We start from the raw sequence: 23,083 nt of genomic DNA on the forward strand, positions 1-23,083 counted from the left end.
GTGTGTGTATATATAGACAAGCTCTGTTGTTAACTACAATTTATAATTCGATTTTACTTATGGTTATAATCATTTTAAAGATTTAAATATAATCTTTAAATGATTAAAATAAAGCCAATAGGGCGCAATTTAAACATGTATCTACATTGAATGAATATTTCAAGAAAATGATTATTTGAAGTATAATTAAACATTTATTTCTGATACAGGAACTTTATAGTTTAATACAAGGTATTTGTAGTATGAACACATTTCCAATAAACACATTAGTTTGATACAGTCAATGTATGCACACTCATTTGATTAGACCATATGATAGTTTGACAAATTAGTTCAACTCTATATAATATACTATTTAACAAGGAAATATATATATTTACAAATTGTGGTGCAATATCAATATTTTCTTGCATAAATATATTATTTCACAAAAAATTAACCACTTGTTATAAATTTTGCAGCAAATAAAATACATCATCTAATATTATAATACAAGCCAGTCTCTCAAACTTTGAAGAACTTGCTCTTTTAGTTGCTAAAAAACGTTATCTACAAATATTTTTACAATATATAAAAATTATGAAATTGTTGCCAAGCCTTGAGTATATGCTCTAAGTCAATTATCAAAATATTTATCACATTTGTATGCATATATATATATATATAAAAATACATAAGGATTCAAGAGCAGATATATGTGACACTTGGTTCTTCATTAGAACAATTTAGTACAACACCATTTATGTTCATTCATAATAAGAAATATGTTTTTTAATTGTGGTATTATTCTAAGTTAAATAGCCTTAGGGTTTCAAACCAAAATATCTGTAAAATAAGGAAACATATATTTTTGTAATTTTCCAAGCTGCTGTAAGACAACACATGGAAGAAGTTTAAAAGCAATTCAAGATTTTAAATAATGCATTTAAAGATATGAATCAATCCAAACATTTGTATTTACTCTTATTTTTTAATAAAATAAAGACAAAATCCTAAATTGCAACTGTGAGGGATTTGATTGAGCTGAGATAATATTTAGATGAGAGTACCAAATGTTGAATGAAATTCATGACGAAGTGAAGCACATAAATATATAAAGTGGCATCTTAGATTATGGTATATCTAAAATGTAACGATTCACAGTTGATGATCAAGTAACCAAATAATCCTATTTTGGTTGCAGTTTTATTGTTGTTTTAGTTATTTGATTTGGGTATTATTCTGTTACTTAATATATCAAAACAGTAAAAACGATGAGACATCAAAAAATTGTGGACTGTTTGTCCTGTGTGTAAATGTATAAATATATAAATGTATAAATGTATCATGCTATTTATAATAGATTATTATACTTATAGTTGCTATGGAATGTCAACACCTCAAATTCTGATTAGCTGATCTCATGCACATTATTAGTCAGGGATTGAACAAAAAAAGCCACATAATCTTTGTGAGAGATATTTGCATGTTTTGTTGCTGTGATAAGTTTAGTGTAAAACAAGGCTGTTCTCAAAGACCCATACCGTGAGGGCTCAAATGAGATGCCCATATTTACCAACCTATTGTTGAAGACAAATGTAATTACCATTTCCATTGTCATGGATTCATGGTTCCTATCAAGTCCATAAACTACTGATTAGGGTAAGATAGAGGTTTCTTTTCCTTTAACCTTTTTTTAGCCTCTTCCTCTCTTTACAATGCAAACCTTTTGGTTGCACTTTTTGAGGAACCAAACTTTTTGGAGGTCACATTAGTCCTGCAGCACTTGCAAAGGAAGCCCCATGCCTGCAGATTCATATATATATATATATATATATATATATATATTTTACTATTTAAAAATTGATTGCTGGTTTTTGCACCTCACAATGTGGGAATGAACTTTCATGTGAAGGTGAGAGAATACATAGAGAATATACCCTAAGTGATAGGGGGAGGTGAGTGTGTTTTTTAATAGGGTGTGCCTGGGGAAGGCTACATGAGGCTCACATTCCCACATTGGCCCCCTCTCTCTCCACAGCACTTGGAGTTTTCCTAAACAGCTGCAGTAAAAAGGCCATCGGAGCTTTGGCATCAGTAGCCAACAAGCAGCTGCTTATGGACATAGCCCCACCACAAATCAAAAAAAGAAATCCCAACATGAATTGTTCCACCAAAAACACCATTTATATGAGCAACAGGTGAGAATGCTACACATCATTCATTCTCACTTTTTTGCTGTCTCAGCTACATCATAGATTACTGTGAGAATGTTCTCTATCAAGGATACTGTGTGATTTGCCCCCCCCAGTTGTGTGGCTGGGGACCCAAAAAGCCTGCTGGCATTAAACTGAGTAAATGACAAACATGTGTGTGTCCAGGATTGATTCACTAAACCAGAGCATGATTAGCAGCTCCCTCAGCTATCTCACTCTGGCTCTGTTTGATGACAAGGGGTCAAGCTGTAATTCTGTTTTTGATGCAACCAGGCTGGTCTGCTGAGATTTGATGTTCTTGCCCAATGTTTTGCAGTGAATGCTGGCCTATGTCCTCTAAAAGAGAAGCAGTAAGGGTCACTGCCACAGTGTTGAAAAATTCACCAGTGCTCAAGAGGGCCCCAGACTCCCTTGGTACAAATTTTTCAGTCCCTGTTGAGTCTCTCTTTGTAAATTACTTTACTTGTGTATGTGTGTGTGTGTGTGTGCCTTTGTTCACGTATGTGTACAAATAAAGATATATATTAGAAATGCTGTTTCATAACTTGTTTGTTTTGATTCCACATTTGCAAGAGTTTGAAAATAATAACCATCCACACAAATGCACATGCAAAGACTTGCCCCATGTTTTTAAACCCACAAGGTAAACCTAGGAGCTGAATTTTCTGGAAGAAGTGATGGCATATCCACAAGGGTCCAAATAATAAAATCTGCCAAATTAATGCTAGAGATTGAGTGTGAAGTAGCAAGGCTGTGAGAGAGGCCATGATATGACACTGCAAGTCACTTCAACCAGATTGTCCAAGCCTCACTATATCTACACATCAAGGGATGATTTGATGAGAAATCTAGGGAGGTGAAGTACACACCACAACAAGTGGTATGACATTGTATGTGTGTTGCCTCATGGGCCAAGGTAATGGGCAGCCAACCCAGCATACACAGAAAGCACAGCAAGGATTGAAGCTTCAGGAAGTAGAGTGCAGGAGGGGTAGACAGGCAGGATAGAATTCTGAGCAGATAGGGAGAGGGGTAGTAGGAGTGGGTACACACTATGACAAAAGAACTGGGTGTCAAAATGGGTGGAAGTGGGGAGGGGGGGTTGGTTCTAGGGGTAGGGTGTGGGTGCATGGAGTTTGACACCATGGTTGGGCCTGGTTTCAGTGCAATTGTCTACAGAAGCACAGGACAGAGCTGAGCAGAGTAGAGTAGAGCAGAGCAGGGCAATCAGTACATTTCTAGGTAAATATGGTTACATAAGAATAAGATGGAGCAGTTAAAGGGCCACCCACACCCACCTGGGAGGGAGGGGAGGCCAAGCGGGTCGCACCCGGTCGCAGTGACTGGCTGGCAGCGGTGCTAGTCGAGAGTGCGGTCTATCCAGAGGACTGAAGTGGCCGGTGGTCGGGGAGCACTGGGGGGTCGGCGCGCCGGGCCAAAGAGGGCGGAAGGGGCCGGGTCAGAGGTGTGAGAGAGTTGCAGAGTCGGCCCGGCTTCAGACATTCTAAAGTCAACAAGGGGCCTCATGCTCATCAGGGCAGGGCAGGGAGTGGCTTAGTTGCAGGGGCTTGAGAGACAAAAGGAGTGTTTGTTTTTGTGTTAGACCTGTTCCTGGCTCACGGGGACGGAGGTGGGTGGTGGCGTCTTGAGACGACGAAGATGAAGGAGAAGAAGAAGCAGAAGACTGACTGACTGGCTTTTAGGCGCTTTTAGCTTGCTTGTGTGTCGTCCCTCCCACGCTGGTGATCGAGAGCGGGATGTGTATATCATGGTTGCCACTGCTTTCCGTTGAGGAGCAGACCTTACCACCCTTTTCTTGGTGACGAGAGCGATAGCAGGCGTTACTTTTCTTCACCCCACAGTGGCTGCCGTTGCTATTGTGCGCTGCTGATGGTGAGGATGATGATGAGGATGATAGCGCTGGGGAGGGTGCTACCAGGACACCACCACATGTGACCTGTTCTTGGCTTGAATGCATGCTACTGGATTGATGCTGTCGGCTTTGGCAGCTCTGCTCATGGACGCTGTACTCGCCACCGCAACGACCTTATAACGTCAACCTTCCATACTCTAACCCTCCTCGATTCTACCGCCTACTCCCGTGCAGTGCAGCGAATTGGGTTTGCATGTTTTGCAAAGCCTGATGAGGTCGTAGAGCAATTCATTCTCAGATGTTTCGAGGGTCCAAAACTGCACTTTTGCCTGTCGCTCCTCGTGAGTACTGTTCATGAATGCTTCGTGGTCCAATCCCATCTATCGTCCCACTGGAGACACACCTCTCCTGTACTTGCTAGAAAAACAATAATCTCGACAGGTTTGTGAGTAAAGACGACGTCTGAGCGCTGCTATCCTATTCAATGTGCATTCTCTTGTTCCACCAACAACACGCTCCATGAGGTAGGGCTCCCAAAGTCCTATAGTTGTGCATCAAGACAGAAAGTCCAGATTCGGGGCATTCGCACGACCTGGTACCTTAATGGTTACTTGATCAACATCTTCACAGTGTGGTGCTCTCTCTCTTCATGTAAGTCGACTCCCTTTGTGGGATGTACCTGAGTCTCTACTCACCAGACCAAGAACTAGACTTGTAGAGCGAATCATCAACCTACCGGATAGTACTAGCTCAGCAGATCTTACCTAGTTCGCCCCTATCCCCGATGTCTTTTCTTCAAGAGCTTCTTCAAGTACAGGTCTTGTTACAATCGATGCTTCCGCTCCGTCATCCTTCTCAAAGATCGGGTTTCTTTCCAGCACCTTTTTTGAGTCCCTGAGAGAGCTTCACCAATTTTGCGTTCCTCTCGGTCCATGTCTGTCAAAGTCGACGTCTTCAGGTTGCCACTGGGGATCATCAACTTAGTGCGGCAGATTGTTCGGATGAGGAGCGCTGCAAAGCCTACAAACACCTCAACATAGGAGACGCAATTCTCTTTGCCATTTATGGATCACATCTAGCGTGAAGACTTCTGGGAGCACGCACGACTGCGGAATAAAAGCGGGATGCAGGGCCAAGTGGATTACAGCAGTGGCAGTGATGGAGGGCAGCCAGGTCAGAAGTGGGGCGACAATAATTCGGGTAAGCGGCACTCGTCATCCAGTGGAGAGTACACTCCAGAACGCTCTTCCGAGAGTCAGAACGCGTCCGGGGAGAGCCCCCGCAGTGGATATCAAGGAGGGTTCAGCGGCGGTACCGGGCGGAGTGGGGGAACAGTGAGGCAATATGTGCGTTCGAAAATGCCTCGATTGCGCTGGACTCCAGACCTGCACCGCTGCTTTGTGACGGCTGTGGAGCGGCTTGGAGGCCAAGACAGTGAGTAGTTCTCGCATTTTTTTTCTCTACTCTTCCCACATCAACTAAGCTCTCTTTCAATCTCAATGGTCGGTCGATGAAAGATTTTAAATTGGTAACATTCTTCTCCACATCAGTGAGGCAATCAGGTTGCTGTTCAGTGGATCCAGCTCTCGAGTCTCCGCAGTCTCACGACGCAGATTCTCTTGTCAATGAGCAAGTGCAGTCACAACACGGTTGTACTTGCCCCACAATTATAATCCTTGAGTGTGCGTAACAAATTCCTCACCTCGTGCAGTCTGACGTCAGAACGATTTTCAATTTCGATGATAGAAGTGTTCACCAGGAAATCTCGTAGATACTCGTCCTAAGATACGGAGGCCCATGATGTGATTGCAAGTCACATACGGGAGCAGGTGGTTGCAGACGGACATTGCGTACCATAGTCTGGAACACCAGATTCTCTGGGTATAACTCTGAAGTAGAAGCCTCGCAGCTTGCGGTCTGGCTGCTTCGCTTAGTGAGGGATGTTGCTAGTCGTTGCTGTAGGTTATATTTCTTTTACCCCGTATTAAGTATCGTCAATGAAGGTCAAGTTCTTGCTGTCAGATGTGATGACTATGATGTGACTGATAGATTAATTTTAGAATCATTTGGCGCAGGAGCGACACCGAAGCTGGTTCTTCAATTGATGGATGTCAAAGGACTCACTATTGCTCACGTCAAAAGCCACCTGCAGGTAAGACCTATAACTCGGATTTGCAGAATTTATGTCTGATTCAATTCAAACTTGACCAAGTTAGTTCTTCACAGATGGCTACGAAAGTCATGTTTGGATTGCCTTCTTTCCATCATTCAGGGATTCTTAAGTACTTTCCCATCAATGGGCCATGTTACTGCTTGCAGCCATACCGGCATTGATCTAGAATCCTCAGTCTCCAGCCCTAAATTGACCCAATCTTTCAACGTGTATTATTGCACAATGCACAAAGATATCCGACAGTTGTCATAACTCGTCTATTGGTGTGAAGTAACATTCCTCTAACTCCATCATATTCGGACGCGCTCTGTGTAACCACTGGGTTGTGACGTTCGTTTTGCAGATGTACCGGAGCATGAAGAACGACGAGAACGGACAAAGTGGTACATTTCCTTTTCCATTTCTACTGGCTGCTTTTAAGACGGAGCAAATGTAGTTGGAGTGTGACGATCTTGAATGGGCTTTCTGCATTTGGATAAGTTGGTTTTTTCACACTGGCGGTGATTCCAATTTACCAGGCGGTGCTCCCCGAATTATGAACACCCCATGTGCTCATTGATGCTCCCGCTTGCAAATTCCAGGCACAGTGCGTCTCGCCGTCGTCATGCAGGCTAGCGCCGTATCGACCCTCTAGGTTTAGAAAGACAGTGTAAATATAGACAAGAGGTCTGATGTCCAAGCTGCGCCGCTTTACTCTAAAGCACCAGGCCGATTCTATCGCTTAAAGTAATTGATAGGCAAGGTGATTGAAGTAGCATCATCGTCTGGTATGATCAATCTCGGCGGAACACATCAACATCGGTAGGATTTCAATTTAGATCTGTGCATAGTTATCATGGTCCACACAGAGAATGGAACTCTAAAGCCGAGCATATTGCTACGGCCTGTCATCGTGTCAGTAGGTCAACCTAGTCGTGATCGAAAAGCTCAATGAGATGTGCTCATCAGTCAGACTCGGTCTATTGGACATGAGTTCAACCTGAGAGTGCGTAGGGTATTTATGCCTGGCCATGAAAGCGCTAAAGTGGATGAGTTCTGATGCACACCGAATTAGCACCAGTCAATGCGATTTCTCCTGTTCCTGGAGTATCCTAACTTAATTCTATCACGAGATAAAGTGGGTTACATTGAGAGAGTCGGGAGAAGGAATTTCAGATTAGATTAAGAGTCTAACTATTACTTCCGACTTCGTCTTCTACCTCAAATGTGAAGTCTTCAAGTATCACACGAGCTTCATTAATGGTGTCATCAGTGTCGTCCCGCAGGATTGGTGCAAGCAGATCAGATGATGGAATATCATGGCACCTCTGACACAACTTTACTGCACTCATCCTTCGGGCTTCAGCGCAACGATCATTTCCAAGGGCAAGCTCTGCACGTCAGAGATTCCGATGTGACAAGTGTACCTATATTCCCAAATTATCTTCATCGTCAGGCTGGAATTCTTCAACAATTTGACCATCATCCTGTCGTGACTTCCAGGTAGAGCACATTGAAATTAGATAATCTTCTCAACTTGTAATGAAGCTGTGGCGATCATAAGTAGTTGTACATGATGCATTCGGAAATGAATCAATTAATCTGATCGCAACCTCGACCAACAGACTAAAAGCTGCTCCCAATTCATATCTTAGTTTCTCGTCCTTTTCCCCGGTTCGTCTTTTCTTGACAGGCACGATGGACATGGAGAATGGACCAACCGGGCTTTCGTACCATCTGGACTTCCTTCTGGACATCGAGATTGGTCAGAAAACAAGATTCAACTCGTGGAGTGGAGAAAGAGAGAAGAGAGTTTGGCAAAGAGTTCTCATATGGCAGGGAATTCGTTCAGTAATCAATCCAGAATTGACATGCATGAAGATGAATGGCCAACAAGACCGTCACATTCGGTCACTCTAGACTGGGAAAGAAAACGTCAACAGCCTGATAGTATTGGTATTCTCATCCTCACTTCACATGCTCGATTCAATTAATTAGTATTCTGTTATTTTATGGCTCAAGCCTCACATGGTTGGACCACTTGGCACCAGTCTAACATGCTGAATATGGTTTGGTTCCGTTCAGAAGGAAGATTTGCTGCATTTCAAGAAGGCCCTTGGTTGCAACCAGGAGCTATTATCCCAACCATGGCTTCTTCTCAGCAATTAGAAGCCCTGAAAAAGCAGCAGGAAAAGGCAAGTGAGTGGGACCGATGGCAAGCTCAGGGAGCACGACAAGACTTGCCAAAGCAATCTAGCCGACACAACGCATCGGAGGAACGCACTTCGACATCGCTAGATTCTCGCATGCTGTTCAAGCAGCTACTAGAGCCTAGCCGCAGCTCCTCTAACGTTCAAGAAATGCAGCACCGCGCGCGCGAGGACGAGGTCTCGCATCGGACGCCGGGGTGGCCTGTTATGTTCGGAACTGAAAACCAGGTGAAAATTGGACTGTGTGTTTCGTTGATTCTGTTCTTAAGTGGGGCACATATTCTATTCCACCTTAGGATCCAGGTCTCGAGTTGATTCCTGAGTTTTGCAACACAAGTATCCAAATAGACATTAACTTGGTGCGTCTCGAGTGCAGAGGGGATTTGAGAAGTATGCGGAAAGAAGTCGACATGCATTTACAGAAGATCAAGCAGACACATCAAGTCCATGGACTTTCAGTCAGCGCTCTGAACAGGCCATAACATCAACCCAATTTAACGAAGTTCACGACAGGGAGCCCGATAGTACCCTCTCACTGTACCCGTTCAGCTCCCACTTGACGCAGAGTTCCTTATCTCCATCGAAGCCTCGACAATCGATGAGCTTACCGGACATTAACGAAGACCATCACGACTTTCCCAGCTCATTAGGCCTGAGCGAGACTCTACAGCTGTCGTCATCGCAGGGTGTCACCTTAGATCTCACTATGTCTCTAGGTGCTCCAGGTTAGCTTTTAAGCTTTTTCTCTGTGTCAGTGAAACAAACCTTTTCAGCTTGATTGAACAATCATTTAGCCTCTTCAAGAGCCGTCCACATTTTTTGTCCGTTAATTTCATCTAGAGGTACTCACAATTTTGTCAACAGCTTTTCTAGATACATGTCATCCGTGCACCTAGTAGATGGCCGTTGGTGAGGTGAGAGCTTATATCACCACAGCTTCACATATAAATAGCAGGAAACACGTAGAAGCCTCACCAGCAGCCATCACCGATGAGGTCGCAGTGAAATAACACCTCAGTGCTTGTGGGCACAGATCCTAAAGAGGGGTCAAATTTGGAAGCCTGCAGACTAATTTTACAGATAAAAAGACTTTTACTCTCCCCAATTTCAATGTCTACTTTCACTCTAGCTGCATTTATCGTTTCCTGATTACTGGATAGCATTGCACTTCTTAGGCGTACTTGGGAAGAGTGCGAGGTACATTCAGGTCCGTGCACGGACAACGACTGGATATGTAGGCCGGTGTCTCAAGCGTGGTATAGTTATCCTTCCCGATGCTATGTTCTTGTTCTCCAGACATTATTACTAGCTAAGGACCAGCGTCTTGCCTATAAAGACATATATTAATCTTATCAAACATTCATTCTTTGTTGCTGTCGACGTGCATCAATGTGAACCACGTTAACACGTTTTCCTTTTGACAACATTATACGTCAGAAGAATATCAAGTGGCGATTGTCTTATTCATTTACGCTAGTCTGTTCAACGACTTTGAGAATCACCATCAATGAAACGCGTTTTCTGACCTGCAGGCTTCAAAGAGACTACAATCTTTGCAGTGGATCTCCGCAGGTGAAGTATAATTTGCTGGTCATTCCAAAACAACACGTCAATTTGTAGTCCAGCGCTCAAAGCATTCCAGCAGTTACGCCTTGTATTAAAATACTTGAGCTACAAGCTGACTACAGGCTAAATTCCAATAACTTAAGTTGTGCAGAGTACTGAAATTTTTATGAAAGGAAACAATCTTGAAGGAATCGACTGAGTGCTATTTGTGCGATCTATATGCGCAACGCCATCATAACTCCCCAATGCTGTGAACGGCAGTAAAGAATATCTATAAAGCTCGAGAGGATTCTCTGCAACTGAAACCCTGACTTGTGGATTGTCTACAGAAGCAGGGTGCCTCGACTAGCGATTGCTGGCTTAATAAATACCGGTACTTTCACACTGTTTAAGTGTAGTGGTGCATCTGGAATGTGTCACAGGACATGCATGGAATGTTGTAAATCAGCAAATTGAACTTTTAAAAAAAATGGCGTGTTGATAGTGCATACAAATCAGGCATGTGTTTTGATTAATCTGTACTTCGATAACTTGGAGCACAAGAGTGAAACTAATCAGATCGGCTGAGTTTAATTGATAAACTTAGACAGATCTATCCATCAAACTTTACTAACTTACAGGCCGTTGTGAACTTCAAATACTGGCTCTGGAAGGTAAACCTAACCAATTTGGTGGGGCCCGGTTTGGGACATGGGAACAAAGCAACAAAGGAAGGATTGTCCCAAACAGCCAAATGATCTGTGTCGTATAGATTCTGACTAAAGTTTCTGAGCCACTGTTCAGCTTTTTAAAACCACTTTATGGCTTCTGGCTTCCAGCTCTGCATTTTGCACGCAGATTGAGGAATTTCTCAGACTGTAAATCATGAAGCAGTCGACTTTCGGTTCACTACAATAATGCAACACAACTCCTTGCGCTTCGTAACTGACTGTCTCAGTCAACTTTGTCGTTCTGCCAATGCACTGGCGCCCAGTAAGCACTACCCATTTGTCACATCTCCGTCGCTAATGGTCATCGGGTAATCACCCGCTGATTATGATTAGGGATAAATTGCACAGATAATGCTAGATTACTCCAAGTACTTGGTTTGCAGAAAGAAAGAGGAAGTGGAAAGGACTGGTGTGTGGGTACTCATTTTACTTTAAATGATTGCCCAGCTCCTGCTTCAGCCTGGAAGACATGATGGACCGCACAATCCAGAATCTGGAAAATTTGGTGAAGGACTCCTTGAACATGGAGCACTGGGCGGTGGGTACATGGATGGAACAGCCCACATACCCATCCACAATCATCCACCAAAAGCCCTGTACTAAACTGGCCTTAATTATGCAACTCATGAGTAATCCTGAGGTGGACACTCAAGTTGTCCCTTGCAAAATCTTTTCATGTGGGTTGTCACGGTACACGGGCAGTACATAGCAAGAATTTGTAGGGGGGAGGGGGGGGGCTCCATCCTATGTGAAAGGTTATTTATGTACCAAGCTATGGAGCAAAAGAGATAAAAAAGAAAGAAAAAAAAGATCAATGGCTGCAACAGAGGCTAGATTTTGAAGTGGGTGAAGCTTTAGGGAGATGAGGGCAAACTCTTAAGGATTATGTGAGAACCCTCGAGAGCTTTTCGAACGCCGCAAGCAATCACATGCGACGAGCCTCAAGAATGGTGAGAGGCTCACCATCTTTGAGATCGATGAGGAACAAGGAAGCGATGGAGGAGAGAGTCGTAGCATTCTAGTTTGCTCCGCTGCCTTCTTGCCGTTGAGCCTCTCTCATCTCTCAAGCTAGCCCTAGCTCACGGGCTTATGTCTCTCCTGCATACCACCTTCGCCACTTGCTTCCAGGTTGCAGAGTGTTCAGTCCTTCGCATCGTGAGCTTCCTGTGTTTTACGAGTGATCCTTTGACGCTTTCCAATTGAGTTGTAGTTGTTTGGGTCCGACCTGCATGTATTAGAGGTGATTCGATGATCTCTGCAGAGCAGGTGAGTCTTTTCAGTCGGAGACTATACAGCTGGTTGACTGATCGCAGTTACGGGGTTGCGACCGAAGAAGAATCGTAGAAGCCGAATGTTAGACTGGTTACTTCGTTGATGAGTTGCGATAGATGTAGCAGAGCTTTAAGCTTAGGCTCGTTGGTTTCGGAAGATCTGAGTGGTGGTTGACTCGCCTGTTCTTCTCAACAGTGTTGGTTATTAAATTCGGCTATGCTAACATTTTATCATCTTCAGCTTGCACTTGTGACACATATAGGAACCTGAGATGCTACGTCATCTGAATATGCTGTGTACTTTCAATTGACTATGTCGCTGGTTCCATCTGCGACAAACTCTTTTTGTCGAAACATGGTGGCTAAGAGCGTGTTTTGTGGAGCTACGGAGATTCTGCTTAGAATCACTCGCTTATTGTTGCCTCAGATGATGGCATTTTCTCTGGTTAGCTTGGTGGTAGATTTGTGTGTGTACTTCGATAAAAATACAACCAGGTATATGTAATACTGATGAACCAGTTAGAATGAGAAAGTTCAACTGTTGTACAGGTATAATAGTTCGTCTTTGTTATGAAGGTTGAAGGCTGTCGAGTTAGTATCTAATTTCTAAAGAACTAGAATCAGTATATGTTTAAGGAATACGTATGCACAAACTTGGTGATCTCACAATTCCTGTTGTGGAAAAGAGTGATATTCAGCTTTTTAATTTTTTTTATTGTAGATTTTTTATTTTTTATTTTTTATTTTTTTCCAAATGTATTGCATAATTGGCAATACCATTTTTTGTAGAAGGATTTGTCACAGTTGAATATAGCAGGGTTTTGATTAATTGATTTGTTCATGAAGGGGAGTCTATTGTGTTTGTCTTTTAATTTTGAAGGAATTTACTTGAAACAGCATATCATAACTTCGAAACAAAATAAATTTGTTTCATGAGATTGATTACTGGAATGAGACATCAAGTTTGCAATTTGTTCATGATGGATATATCTATTTAATATTTTTTTTTTGAAAAAGACATTTATTATACAGATGTCATTACAATATAGTTTCTAGAAAGCATGGGATTGTTACTAACAGTAATAAAGAAATTAGTAATATAGACCTACATGTTACTAAAATTTATATAAATACATACACATAGAAAAAAAGATTTTTCGATGTGTGTATATATATATATATATATATATATATAAATATTTAATATGACAAAAAAAGTAAAATCCAATATATGTGATGTAATAAATTTTAATTTCAAATTAATGTAAGGTAAATATTATTTAATTTTCAAGCATAGAATTTATTAATTCAAAATTCAACATTTATTTGTAAATATGTATAAGATTTAATGCTTTTTTAAAATAATTTTTTATATTTTAATTTATTGATTTGGTTATATATATGTATACATATACATATATTTTAAAATACATTTTAATTTTAAAATATTGGTAATTACTATATTTTATGTTAATTTAAACTTAGAATTTGTTTTGCAATAAACCAGATACATATTTTTAATATGACATTTATCAACATAGCCATTTATTTGCTCAATAAATTAAGAATTTATTATTATTTTTTTAAAAGTAACAATATATTGTCTTCATTTAAAAGATTAATAAGATTTGTTTAGAATTTATAAAATCTATTTATAGATTATATTAAATTTTATTATTTTTATTTTTATTTCAATTTTGATAAAGATAAATAATAATAATAATAATAATATTTTTGATATAAAAGATAATTATATATATATATATATATATATATATATATACAAGTTACATCTAATATATATTATATTATAAGATAACAATATCTCTTAAGTTATTTGTTTCTATGATGTTTTTGAATTATAAAATTAATTTGTGACCATGACATTATCTAAACAAATTATTTAAGAACCTTTTATCAAATAAAAATCATATATATATATATATATATATTTATTTTAATTCTAAAGACTAATTTTTATTTCTTAAAAGCCTTAATAAATCTATAAGTCCAAATTATGTAAAATATTTAAAAAAATTTATTGAAAAAAAGAATAGAATTATTTTTTATATTTTACAACTAAAAAAAAAGAAGATTTTTGGTTTACTATATATCATAGTACAAAACAATAGATAGGTGAAAGGAAAACAAGTATATTAAATAGAGGCAAGACCAAAGTTGTGATATAAACAAAAGATTAAAAATATAGATGAAGATGAAGATTATATTTAAATAAGATAATATTATTTTGTACTTAAATCAAGGAATAAGCATAGTAAGGGCATTGTCATAGATATACATATTTATCTTAATAATTATCTAGATAATATAAATAAATAGAAGTAGGTAAAAATAAATAAATTTGATAATATCTTATAGAAATGCTTGTGGTATAAGCTAACCATGTGGCACACATATAGGAAACTTACATTGTAAGTTAAGACATGTGACTTACATATTAGACATATGTTGGAGGTACAATAGAATGTTGCCATATAATTCTTAAATAAATAGTATATATAGAGGCAAGACTGAAGCCTTCTTCATTCTTGTCAACTACTTTTTTACTTCTAATCTAGTTTTAAGGGTCTCTAATTTTCTTATCTTTTGACAATAGCTACTCTAGTCTTTTTTTGAATATACATACTTTTTTATTTCTATTTTGTTATCTTTCTTTGAAAAAAGTCTCGCTTATTCATTTGCCTTCATTAAATTTTTATCCTTGATAAGTATTCCTTCTAATCTTATATTGATTAGCTTAATATAATAATAATCAATAATTAGTAAGAAACTAGCTTCAAGCCTCCATGCTTGTATGGATCCATGAAATTTCTTATTGCTGTAAAGTCTTTTCTTGTTTCAGTATAGCTGTATGTTGATCTTATCTAGTATGATAGTATAGAAATAACAAGGAAGGAGAGCATTTAGATTGCATAGTAGATTACCACAAACTAGTGTTGGAATTATTAAAGAACCAATTGAGGTTTGCAAAGGTTTAGTCTATAAAATCTAGTTTTCTAAAGCTTAGTTGAATATAGTATATATAATGTTTTGGAAATCATGTTGGAAATAGTTTTTTAAGAAATTTTTAAAAAGAGAATAGATGAATAAATCAAAGATAGTGTTATATGTTGTATTGAATGAAGCTCCAATAGAAGGGAATTGAGAGCATATGAATATAATCCTAAAAATTAAAGAATACAACATTATAAAAGAAAGTTCTTAAGAAGGTGAAACTAGAGAGTTTTACAAATAGATACGTGAACATGTATTCAATGCGACCAAATAATTAGAAGAATTATCAATTCAATATCAAAATTTGATAGAAGTCCAACATCAATATGGATCTAATATTTTGGAAAATAATATAATGAAGAAAACCTTATTTGAAGCTCAAAACTTAGATAATATTGGATCATAATTTGGAGAATTCAATCTACCAACAATTCAAAATACCTTGATAAAGGCAATAGCTTAGAGACTATTGAGATTGTAATAGAATCTTTCAAACTATCATATCTAATATTTGTTGAAGGAAGTCGAATAGATCATTACATTAACTAATTTAAATTTATCTTAAAATTTAACAAAATCATAGATCCAAAACAAGAAAAATAACTACTTAAGACTACTTTGATAGGCAATACTATTAATTTATATATTGACTCTTTAGCAAATATATCTTTTGCTACTTGGGAGGAGTAAAAACAAGACTTTCTAAAGAAATGTAAAACCAAATGAAAACTTGAAATTATTATCTAAAAATTGAAATAAAAATTAAGAGAATTTAATAGAAAATTTATATAATTATTTTAAGCATTTAGTATATAAATCAGATATTAGACCTATTAATGCTTTGATATGTACTTGGTTTACTAAAGCATTACTATTTTAGATCTAATAGAGCATTATTTATGTATAAGCTTCCACCTTTTAAAAATCATTAATGTCGTAGATATTATATTTTTCATGGACATATATAGTTATTTTAATAATTATCTATACAATTAAGTAGAAGTGTATAAAGGTAGATTAATTTCATATATCTTTTAGAAAAGCTTCTTAAAAGCTTTATAGATACTGCTTGAACTTTATACATGTTTGTAGTTGATAGATAAGCTAGAAACTTGGTCAAAAAATTTGCCATGTGTTATATGTGTTAATAGCTTATGAAATAAGCTTACCATGTGGTGTACATATAGATAACTTGCCTTGCAAGTTAAGACATTTATCTAACAAAGTCAATATGTGTTAGAAGTTGTATACAATATTGCCACATAGATCCTAATTAGAGAGTATATAAGGAGGCAAGAGTGAAGCCTTTTTCATTTTTTTCAATGCCTTTTTAGTCTTTAGTCTTATTTTAAGACTTTCTAGTTTTCTTATCTATGGAAACAACTATTTTAGTTCAATATATTACCATCTTTGAATGATTTACTAGTCTTTTCAAGTGACACAAAAGTAAACTGATATTTTTTTTTTGAGTTTCATATCTTGAATAATTTGACAAGAATACTAATTCATTACTCTTATCATATTTTAAAAGTAAATTGATTATTCTACTTCTATTATTGTATTTTGAAGGTTACAAATTATCCACTTTAAAAAAATTATTTAATTTTATAACACTAATTTTTTTCTTAAAGAGAACAGATTATCTTCTTTTGTAGAAATTTTCATTTCATATTAGAGGTTGTGAATTACCTTCCTTTAATTTGACTTATAAATTTGTTAAGTTGTTTGAAATAAAAAAAAAGTTCATGGATGCTATACTTGGCAAAAGTGAGAATAGATTTGTAACTATTGCAGATTTTTATGAATTTGTCAAAATTCTTAGAGTAGAAATTTCATGCATTACTAGTACCAACTACAAAAATTCTAATCCTATATCTAGAAAAAAGTTCAAAGTCTACATCAAAAAGTTGTGTAATTGAAGGAAGTAAGTAAAATCAATTTCATAATCAAATTTAGAAAGTTTTATTTTTACAAGTATGGTAGAGATAAGAATTAGTACGCTCAAGAAATTTGATGAAACAAGATCAAAATTTCAAAGATTTCTACAAAAAATAAAGTTCTATTTAAGATTGAATACCTTCTAATATTTTAATGAATTTATTCAAGTTGATATCATAGACACACTTCTATCTAGATTTTTTTTTTTTTTTTTTTTTTTTTTGTTTGCACTTTTGATGAATAAAATTCATGACTTCTTTATGATTTGAATTCATTCTTAGAATTTTTTACAACCACATTCAAAGAAAGTGATTGAAAAAGAGTAGCAAAAACCAAGCTCTTATCTGTAGGATAAGGATCATAGTCAACGACCATATATGCTGCTGATTTCTAAAATCTTGCTTGTGATGTGGACTTGAATGATAAAGCCCTTATCAATCAATTTTAATATGAGATAAAGAATAACGTTAAAGATTTATTATTTACAATGCCAAAAAAAAAATCTTTAGAATAATTTATTACTTAAGCCCTTGCATGTGATAATTGATTATTTGAAAGGCATCAAAAATAAAGACTTGGCTGAAGAAGAATAAGTCAAGTAATGACAATAGCTCTCAAGTTTTTAAAAAATTATTCATCAAGTTTGGAACTAATGTAAATTAATACAATATGTTTTAAATCCCTCACAAAGTAAGAAAAGATTCAACATTATCAAAGGGTTTGTGATTATATTATAGAAAAATTAAGCATTGCAATTACAAAATAAAGAGCACAATTTCCAAAAAAGCTAATATGTCAAAAAAAAAGTTTTTTTTAGCTACAATAAAGATCATGTCACTAAAATCATATATAATATATAGTAAAGGTTTTATCCTCTTTTGAGATCCATTATCTTATTTTATTATAGATGTTTGTTTAGGGCCCAAAAATCACAAAGTCTTTGCATTATTAGATTTTAGAGCCTCAACTTGTTTTATAGACAAGGACTTTATTAAAAAATAAGAAATATTTTTAGTCAATAAAACTAAATTTATATATATAGAAGTCATAGATAGTCGTTTTTTGTCTTTTGAAGATATTATTTATGAGATTGTTCTTTTAGATGTAACAATTAAAGATCATAATAGCATAGTAATATTTAATGTGATAAGATCTTCTTTCAATCTAATTATTTTAGAATCATCATAGTTAAAAAAATATATTCTTTAAATAGATTATTTTTTTAAAAATATTTAATTTTTTTAATAGTTTAATTCAAAATATTATTAATAAAGTAAAAATACATAAGTTCAATACATCCAAACTCTTACTAGTAGGTGCAAGAACTTTCATGCATGCTGCAAAAGAAGGGTCATCTTTTGTTATATATATCATGCCTATTTTTGATAGTAAAAAGACGTGAAGTAGTATTCTTAGCCAATATTAAGATTTCTATGATATTTTTTGAAAAGAAAAATATAAATATTCTTCTAAAGTATCAACCTTATGATTGCTCAATTGAATTGTAAGAAAGAGCTCAACTACCATTTGAACCAATCTATATCTTATCATAGAATACATTGATTTCATTAAAAGAATATATTAATAAAAACTTGGCTAAAAACTTCATATGTCATTCAAAATCTTTAGTAAGAGTACCATCTTATTTGTGAAGAAAAATGATAGATCTTTATGGATATGTATATACTATCAAGTACTTAATAAGATCACCATAAAAAATAAATATCTCCTATCTCTAATTTTAGGGCTTCTTGATCAACTCAATCAAGCAAAGATCTATACATGAATAGATCTATGAAGATCATATAATCTAGTTTGCATTGAAAAAAGGGATTTATGAAAGATATCTTTTTGAATTAGGTATGGACATTTCAAATGTAATGTCATATCTTTTGGACTCACAAATGCACCAATTGTCATAGATATATAATTGAAGAAGATTTGAAAAGGTTCTAGGAGGTTCAAGAAGTTTTTAGGAAATTTTAGAAGATTCTAAGAAGGTTCTAAGAAGGTTCTTGTAGATCCTAGAAGGTTTCAGAAGATTCCAGAAGGTTTTAGTAAATTCTAAGAAGGTTCTAGAAGGTTCCAATAGATTCTAAGAAAATTTTAGAAGATCATAGGAGATCCTAAAAGGTTCTAAGAGGCTTGGTCTTTTTTGATAGAGAGTGGATTACTGCTCTTCTTGGAAGTATTATAGCATTCTAAAGATTATAGATTACTCTCTCTTAGATTAATATTGTTCTTTTCTTAATATTCTTTTAGTTTTTTTTCTTTATACTATACATCATATTTTTTTTTTTTTTTTTTGAATGCGTATGTTTCTCTAATTTTTTATGACATAAGGTGGAAAAGTCAATATGACAAACTTTAAAGAGATTAAGTTAGATTCTACTATTAATACTCTTCAAGTATTGATGATCAAGATTGAAACTTTATTGAAGAAAAATGAAGAACTATATATGACCATACATAATGGTCAAAGAATTGGGGTGCCTCAACCACCACATTAAATGACAATAGAAGTTCCAAATTCTCAAACGACTATATCTGCTTCAACAAACATGTCAAGGACTTATTGTTGTCCATGCCAGATCTTCAAACACTCAATGAAGCCAATAGTCAAGTTATGAAATGCAATAACTATTTATTTCAACAATGACAAAATAAACGTTGTTCAATTACACCACATGTATACACTATTTATTTTGTAGCTTCTTCACCATCCAATTCTAATGAGCATTTGAAAGGAGAAGATATATAGATTGATGCAATTGACTCCAAATCTCTTTTTGAGCAAGAAAAAAAGCATCAAAGGAAACTTGGCCTATATTTATATTATAAAAAACTTGGCCACAAGATAAATATTTGTTTAGAGAAGTACTAGTGTACGTATTGAATGAGAAGTGCGGCCACATTATCAAAAGCTTTGCAAGAAAACAAGGGCATTTAGTCATAGTAGAGATTGTGCGACTCGATTCTTTATTATCAAAAACCAAAAAAGATCTTGTACTCTCTGCAAATCCTTTCCGTTGTTTTACTATACATGTACATTTAGGAATCACAAAACTAGAGTGTCATGCATTACTTGATTTGAGAGCCCTTGCTATTCTACATCACTGTAGAATAGATATTAATTCATTTTTGAAAGATATTGGTAAAATGTACTAATAGTTCATAGAATAGGCAATTCAAGAAGATATATGATTGATTTAATTATTAAAAGTGGTTAATTATAGAATTATAGTTAGAATCTAAAAAATCAGGGAAAAATATATAAGAGTTGTAGAAGTTGGTTTAAGGGCCAAACTGTGATAGTCATAAGCCACAGTAAGATTGGTACTACTTCTTTCTTTGTTTATTTCTTGGATTTTGTTTTCTTTGTAGAAGAAGAGTTATGGATAGTTTCTCAAAAATGTGAAGTAATGTTCTCAAATGAAAAGAGATTTGATATTATCAAAGGAAGAATTCAATTTATTGAATATTGAATTATACAATGGTGAATTGAAAAATAATAATTGGAAATATTTGTGAAGAATGGATATGAATGAAAGGATTATAATACATTGAATATTGGAAATTGAGAATGATTCATCAGAAGGAGTCTGTAGAGTTTGGAATTTTGTGAAGAAGTATATTGAGAAGGACAGTTAATGATGAAGGATTCTAGTGTTTGGATTGTGGAATGATTATGTACTATCTTTTAGGATAGTGCAGGGTTACACGTTGTTGTTATCAGTGATGACAGAGTACTATTAGGAAGTAGAAAATATTGTGGTATTCTTTAATATTTTCAGTGGTTCGGAACATGGTTAATGGTGTAATCCTAACAAGTAGAATTCATGCACTTAGTCTTTCTCTACATTTGAATCTCCTTATACAAGTTTATTCATAAAAGAATTTGTAGAATAAGTAAAATGATAATTACATTTTGGCATCACTGCCATGTATTGACAATAGCATTGAGTGTTAGAAATTAACTACTGGATGAATAGATGGGAAATAGGAAGCAGACTCAGTAGAATATAATGAAAGAGTATAGTTATTAAGAATGTGAATTTAACAATAAAGAGAATATGATAGTCAAAAGAAAGAATAGAATGATTGCAAGCAAGAAATTTGTTGCATAATGAGCAAGAACAAAAATTAAAAAGGAATCATTAACAAAGTTGGATTAAGCCATGGTTGCATGCCTGTCGACATATCCGAGTATATCCAGAAGCTCATCAACATCTAATATTTTAGAAGTATATATTGTTAGAGAAATTGCTAAGCGCACTCGTAAAAAATTTGGTCAATAGTCTAGTGTTTCTCTTGAGGCTATTAACTATGAGTGGAGGAATTACAAAAGAATTGGATATTCCATTGGATACGTTTTGAATAACGGAAGCTGTCGATTTCATCAAAATTGGTTCCATAGAATGGCATAAATCACTGGTCAGTAAGGGCCAATTCAGTGTATTTCAAAATCTGTCATTTTTATCCCTAATATGACTAAATAATTTATTTAAGGATAATAATAGTAAATTGAGAAAACTTAAAAGTGTAGAACAAAGAATTATGAAGGCGCTAGTTATTTTAACAAAAGATTAAGTGGTACACTGTTTTCTTCAATGGCGATGGGTGGTCCAACGATTTCAATAGCAGTACAAATGGGTGACATGAGCAATCACACAATGAGCATGGCTCCATTACCTACTTTTAGGAGCTTTTCAGGTGTGAATTTTGATCAACATTTATCTCAAATTCTGATAGCATGTGTAGCCAATAATGGAAGAATTGAAGATATTTGATTACGATGGTTGCTAGTAACCTTAAAAGACATGGCATTTGAATGATACAACTGCCAACCAGTGGATCAATTTTTAAATTGGAAAGCATTGAAGAATGCATTTTTAACCCATTTTTGGCCAATTGGTTTTGAGAACTACCTTTGAGAGAGGTTAATTAATAGCAAAATGATCCTAGAGGAGGCGGTGGAATTGTACAAAGGTCGGTTGGCTATTATATTCAGTAAGTGGCCAAATCACCAAATACTGGAGGTATTTATCTTATCCATATTAATCAATGGTTTACACCCATTAGAGCTAAAAATATTTGTGAAGAAAGTTCAACTCCTACGGTGTCTGCATCCCTTAATAGAGCCAAGATTTGGGAGGAATACCATTATGATCAGTTTTTAACTACTGGAGCCACGATGATTCTACTTCAAGGCAAATATCAAAATCTGACTTGGAACGAATTAGTGAATAGTTATCCACGGTGTCGTGTTGTAACACGAGTACACTGTGAAAATATAAAAAAAGAGGACTTTTATTAATATTCAGTTACCTCGAATATTGGAAGCAATGACCAATTCCAGTGCAAATACTGAGAGGCCAGGTTCAGTCACCCCGTTACAGTCAATCGAGGCATACTGAAATGTTTCGTTCGATTCCAATAACGGGAGTCAGCAGGAAGGTAAAGGACCAATTCAACGACGGGTGAGCCTAGCTTGAAGAGCCAATTGGATCCAATTTCAAGACATCCAATCCAGGTCTTACTACGGGCCTCTTAGCCAATCTGACGTGAAGGACCAATTTGACCCAATTACGGGAACATCCAGGTCTTACTACGGGCCTCTCAACCAATATGAGACCTGAATTGGTCGGGCGACTCAATGTGGTCCCGATTACGGGGCTCCGATTTTGTTTCAAGTTGTTCCATTCTTTGTGTCGTTCCGGGAACGTCCTTTCGGATAAAGGATCTCTTACAGGTAAAAATAGAGGAGAAAGCTCTGACGGCGGGAGCCAATTCCAGATCCAAGACAGAAGATTGAAGAAACTCAGAGGCTAGGATTTGAAAGAGGGAAGAATTAGGGATAAAAGAGAGGATAGGTTAAGAAATAAAAGGGGGGGAGAATAAGTTTTTAGAAGCGTCGGAGAGCTAGCTTCATGCTTTGGAGAAAAAAGACAGAGAATTGGGATTTTTTTTCTTCATAGGGTTTTGGAAAAGATTGAGGCAATCGTTGCTGAAGTCAGTGTTGTACTGGTGAATCGGGATTTTAATGAAGTGGGTGTGATTACTCTTCACTGTTTTGTGAAATCGAAGTAACGTCTGTGATTGAAGAATTAAAAGGGTGTCTATAGGATTGAGTATGCGGAGTGAATAAAATTT

At 36.1% G+C, this 23,083-nt stretch overlaps 1 protein-coding gene and 1 long non-coding RNA gene across 3 annotated transcripts; both read left to right on the top strand.

The window, feature by feature from the left end:
- The first annotated feature begins 3,698 nt into the window (after positions 1-3,698).
- On the top strand, positions 3,699-9,798 carry LOC112286102 (uncharacterized). 2 transcript variants are annotated; one of them, XM_024527683.3, is made up of 7 exons: positions 3,699-5,502; positions 6,144-6,220; positions 6,585-6,624; positions 7,507-7,723; positions 7,914-8,176; positions 8,306-8,658; positions 8,807-9,798. In XM_024527683.3, exons 1-7 carry the CDS (start codon positions 5,193-5,195, stop codon positions 9,158-9,160), a joined length of 1,614 nt encoding a protein of 537 aa, XP_024383451.1. In that variant the 5' UTR covers positions 3,699-5,192; the 3' UTR covers positions 9,161-9,798. The 2 variants fall into 2 exon arrangements, with proteins under 2 accessions (XP_024383451.1, XP_024383450.1); XM_024527682.3 differs by having other exon boundaries at positions 3,769-5,502; positions 6,129-6,220.
- A 1,510-nt stretch (positions 9,799-11,308) lies between these two features.
- Positions 11,309-12,928, top strand: LOC149988442 (uncharacterized). The gene is made up of 2 exons (XR_016504431.1): positions 11,309-11,972; positions 12,219-12,928. It is a non-coding gene; the product is annotated as an uncharacterized LOC149988442 (long non-coding RNA).
- The last annotated feature ends 10,155 nt before the right edge of the window (positions 12,929-23,083 follow it).

Source organism: Physcomitrium patens, chromosome 8 (assembly GCF_059467195.1).
Source record: "Physcomitrium patens ecotype Gransden chromosome 8, ASM5946719v1, whole genome shotgun sequence".
In the NCBI taxonomy this organism is placed as follows: Eukaryota; Viridiplantae; Streptophyta; class Bryopsida; order Funariales; family Funariaceae; genus Physcomitrium; species Physcomitrium patens.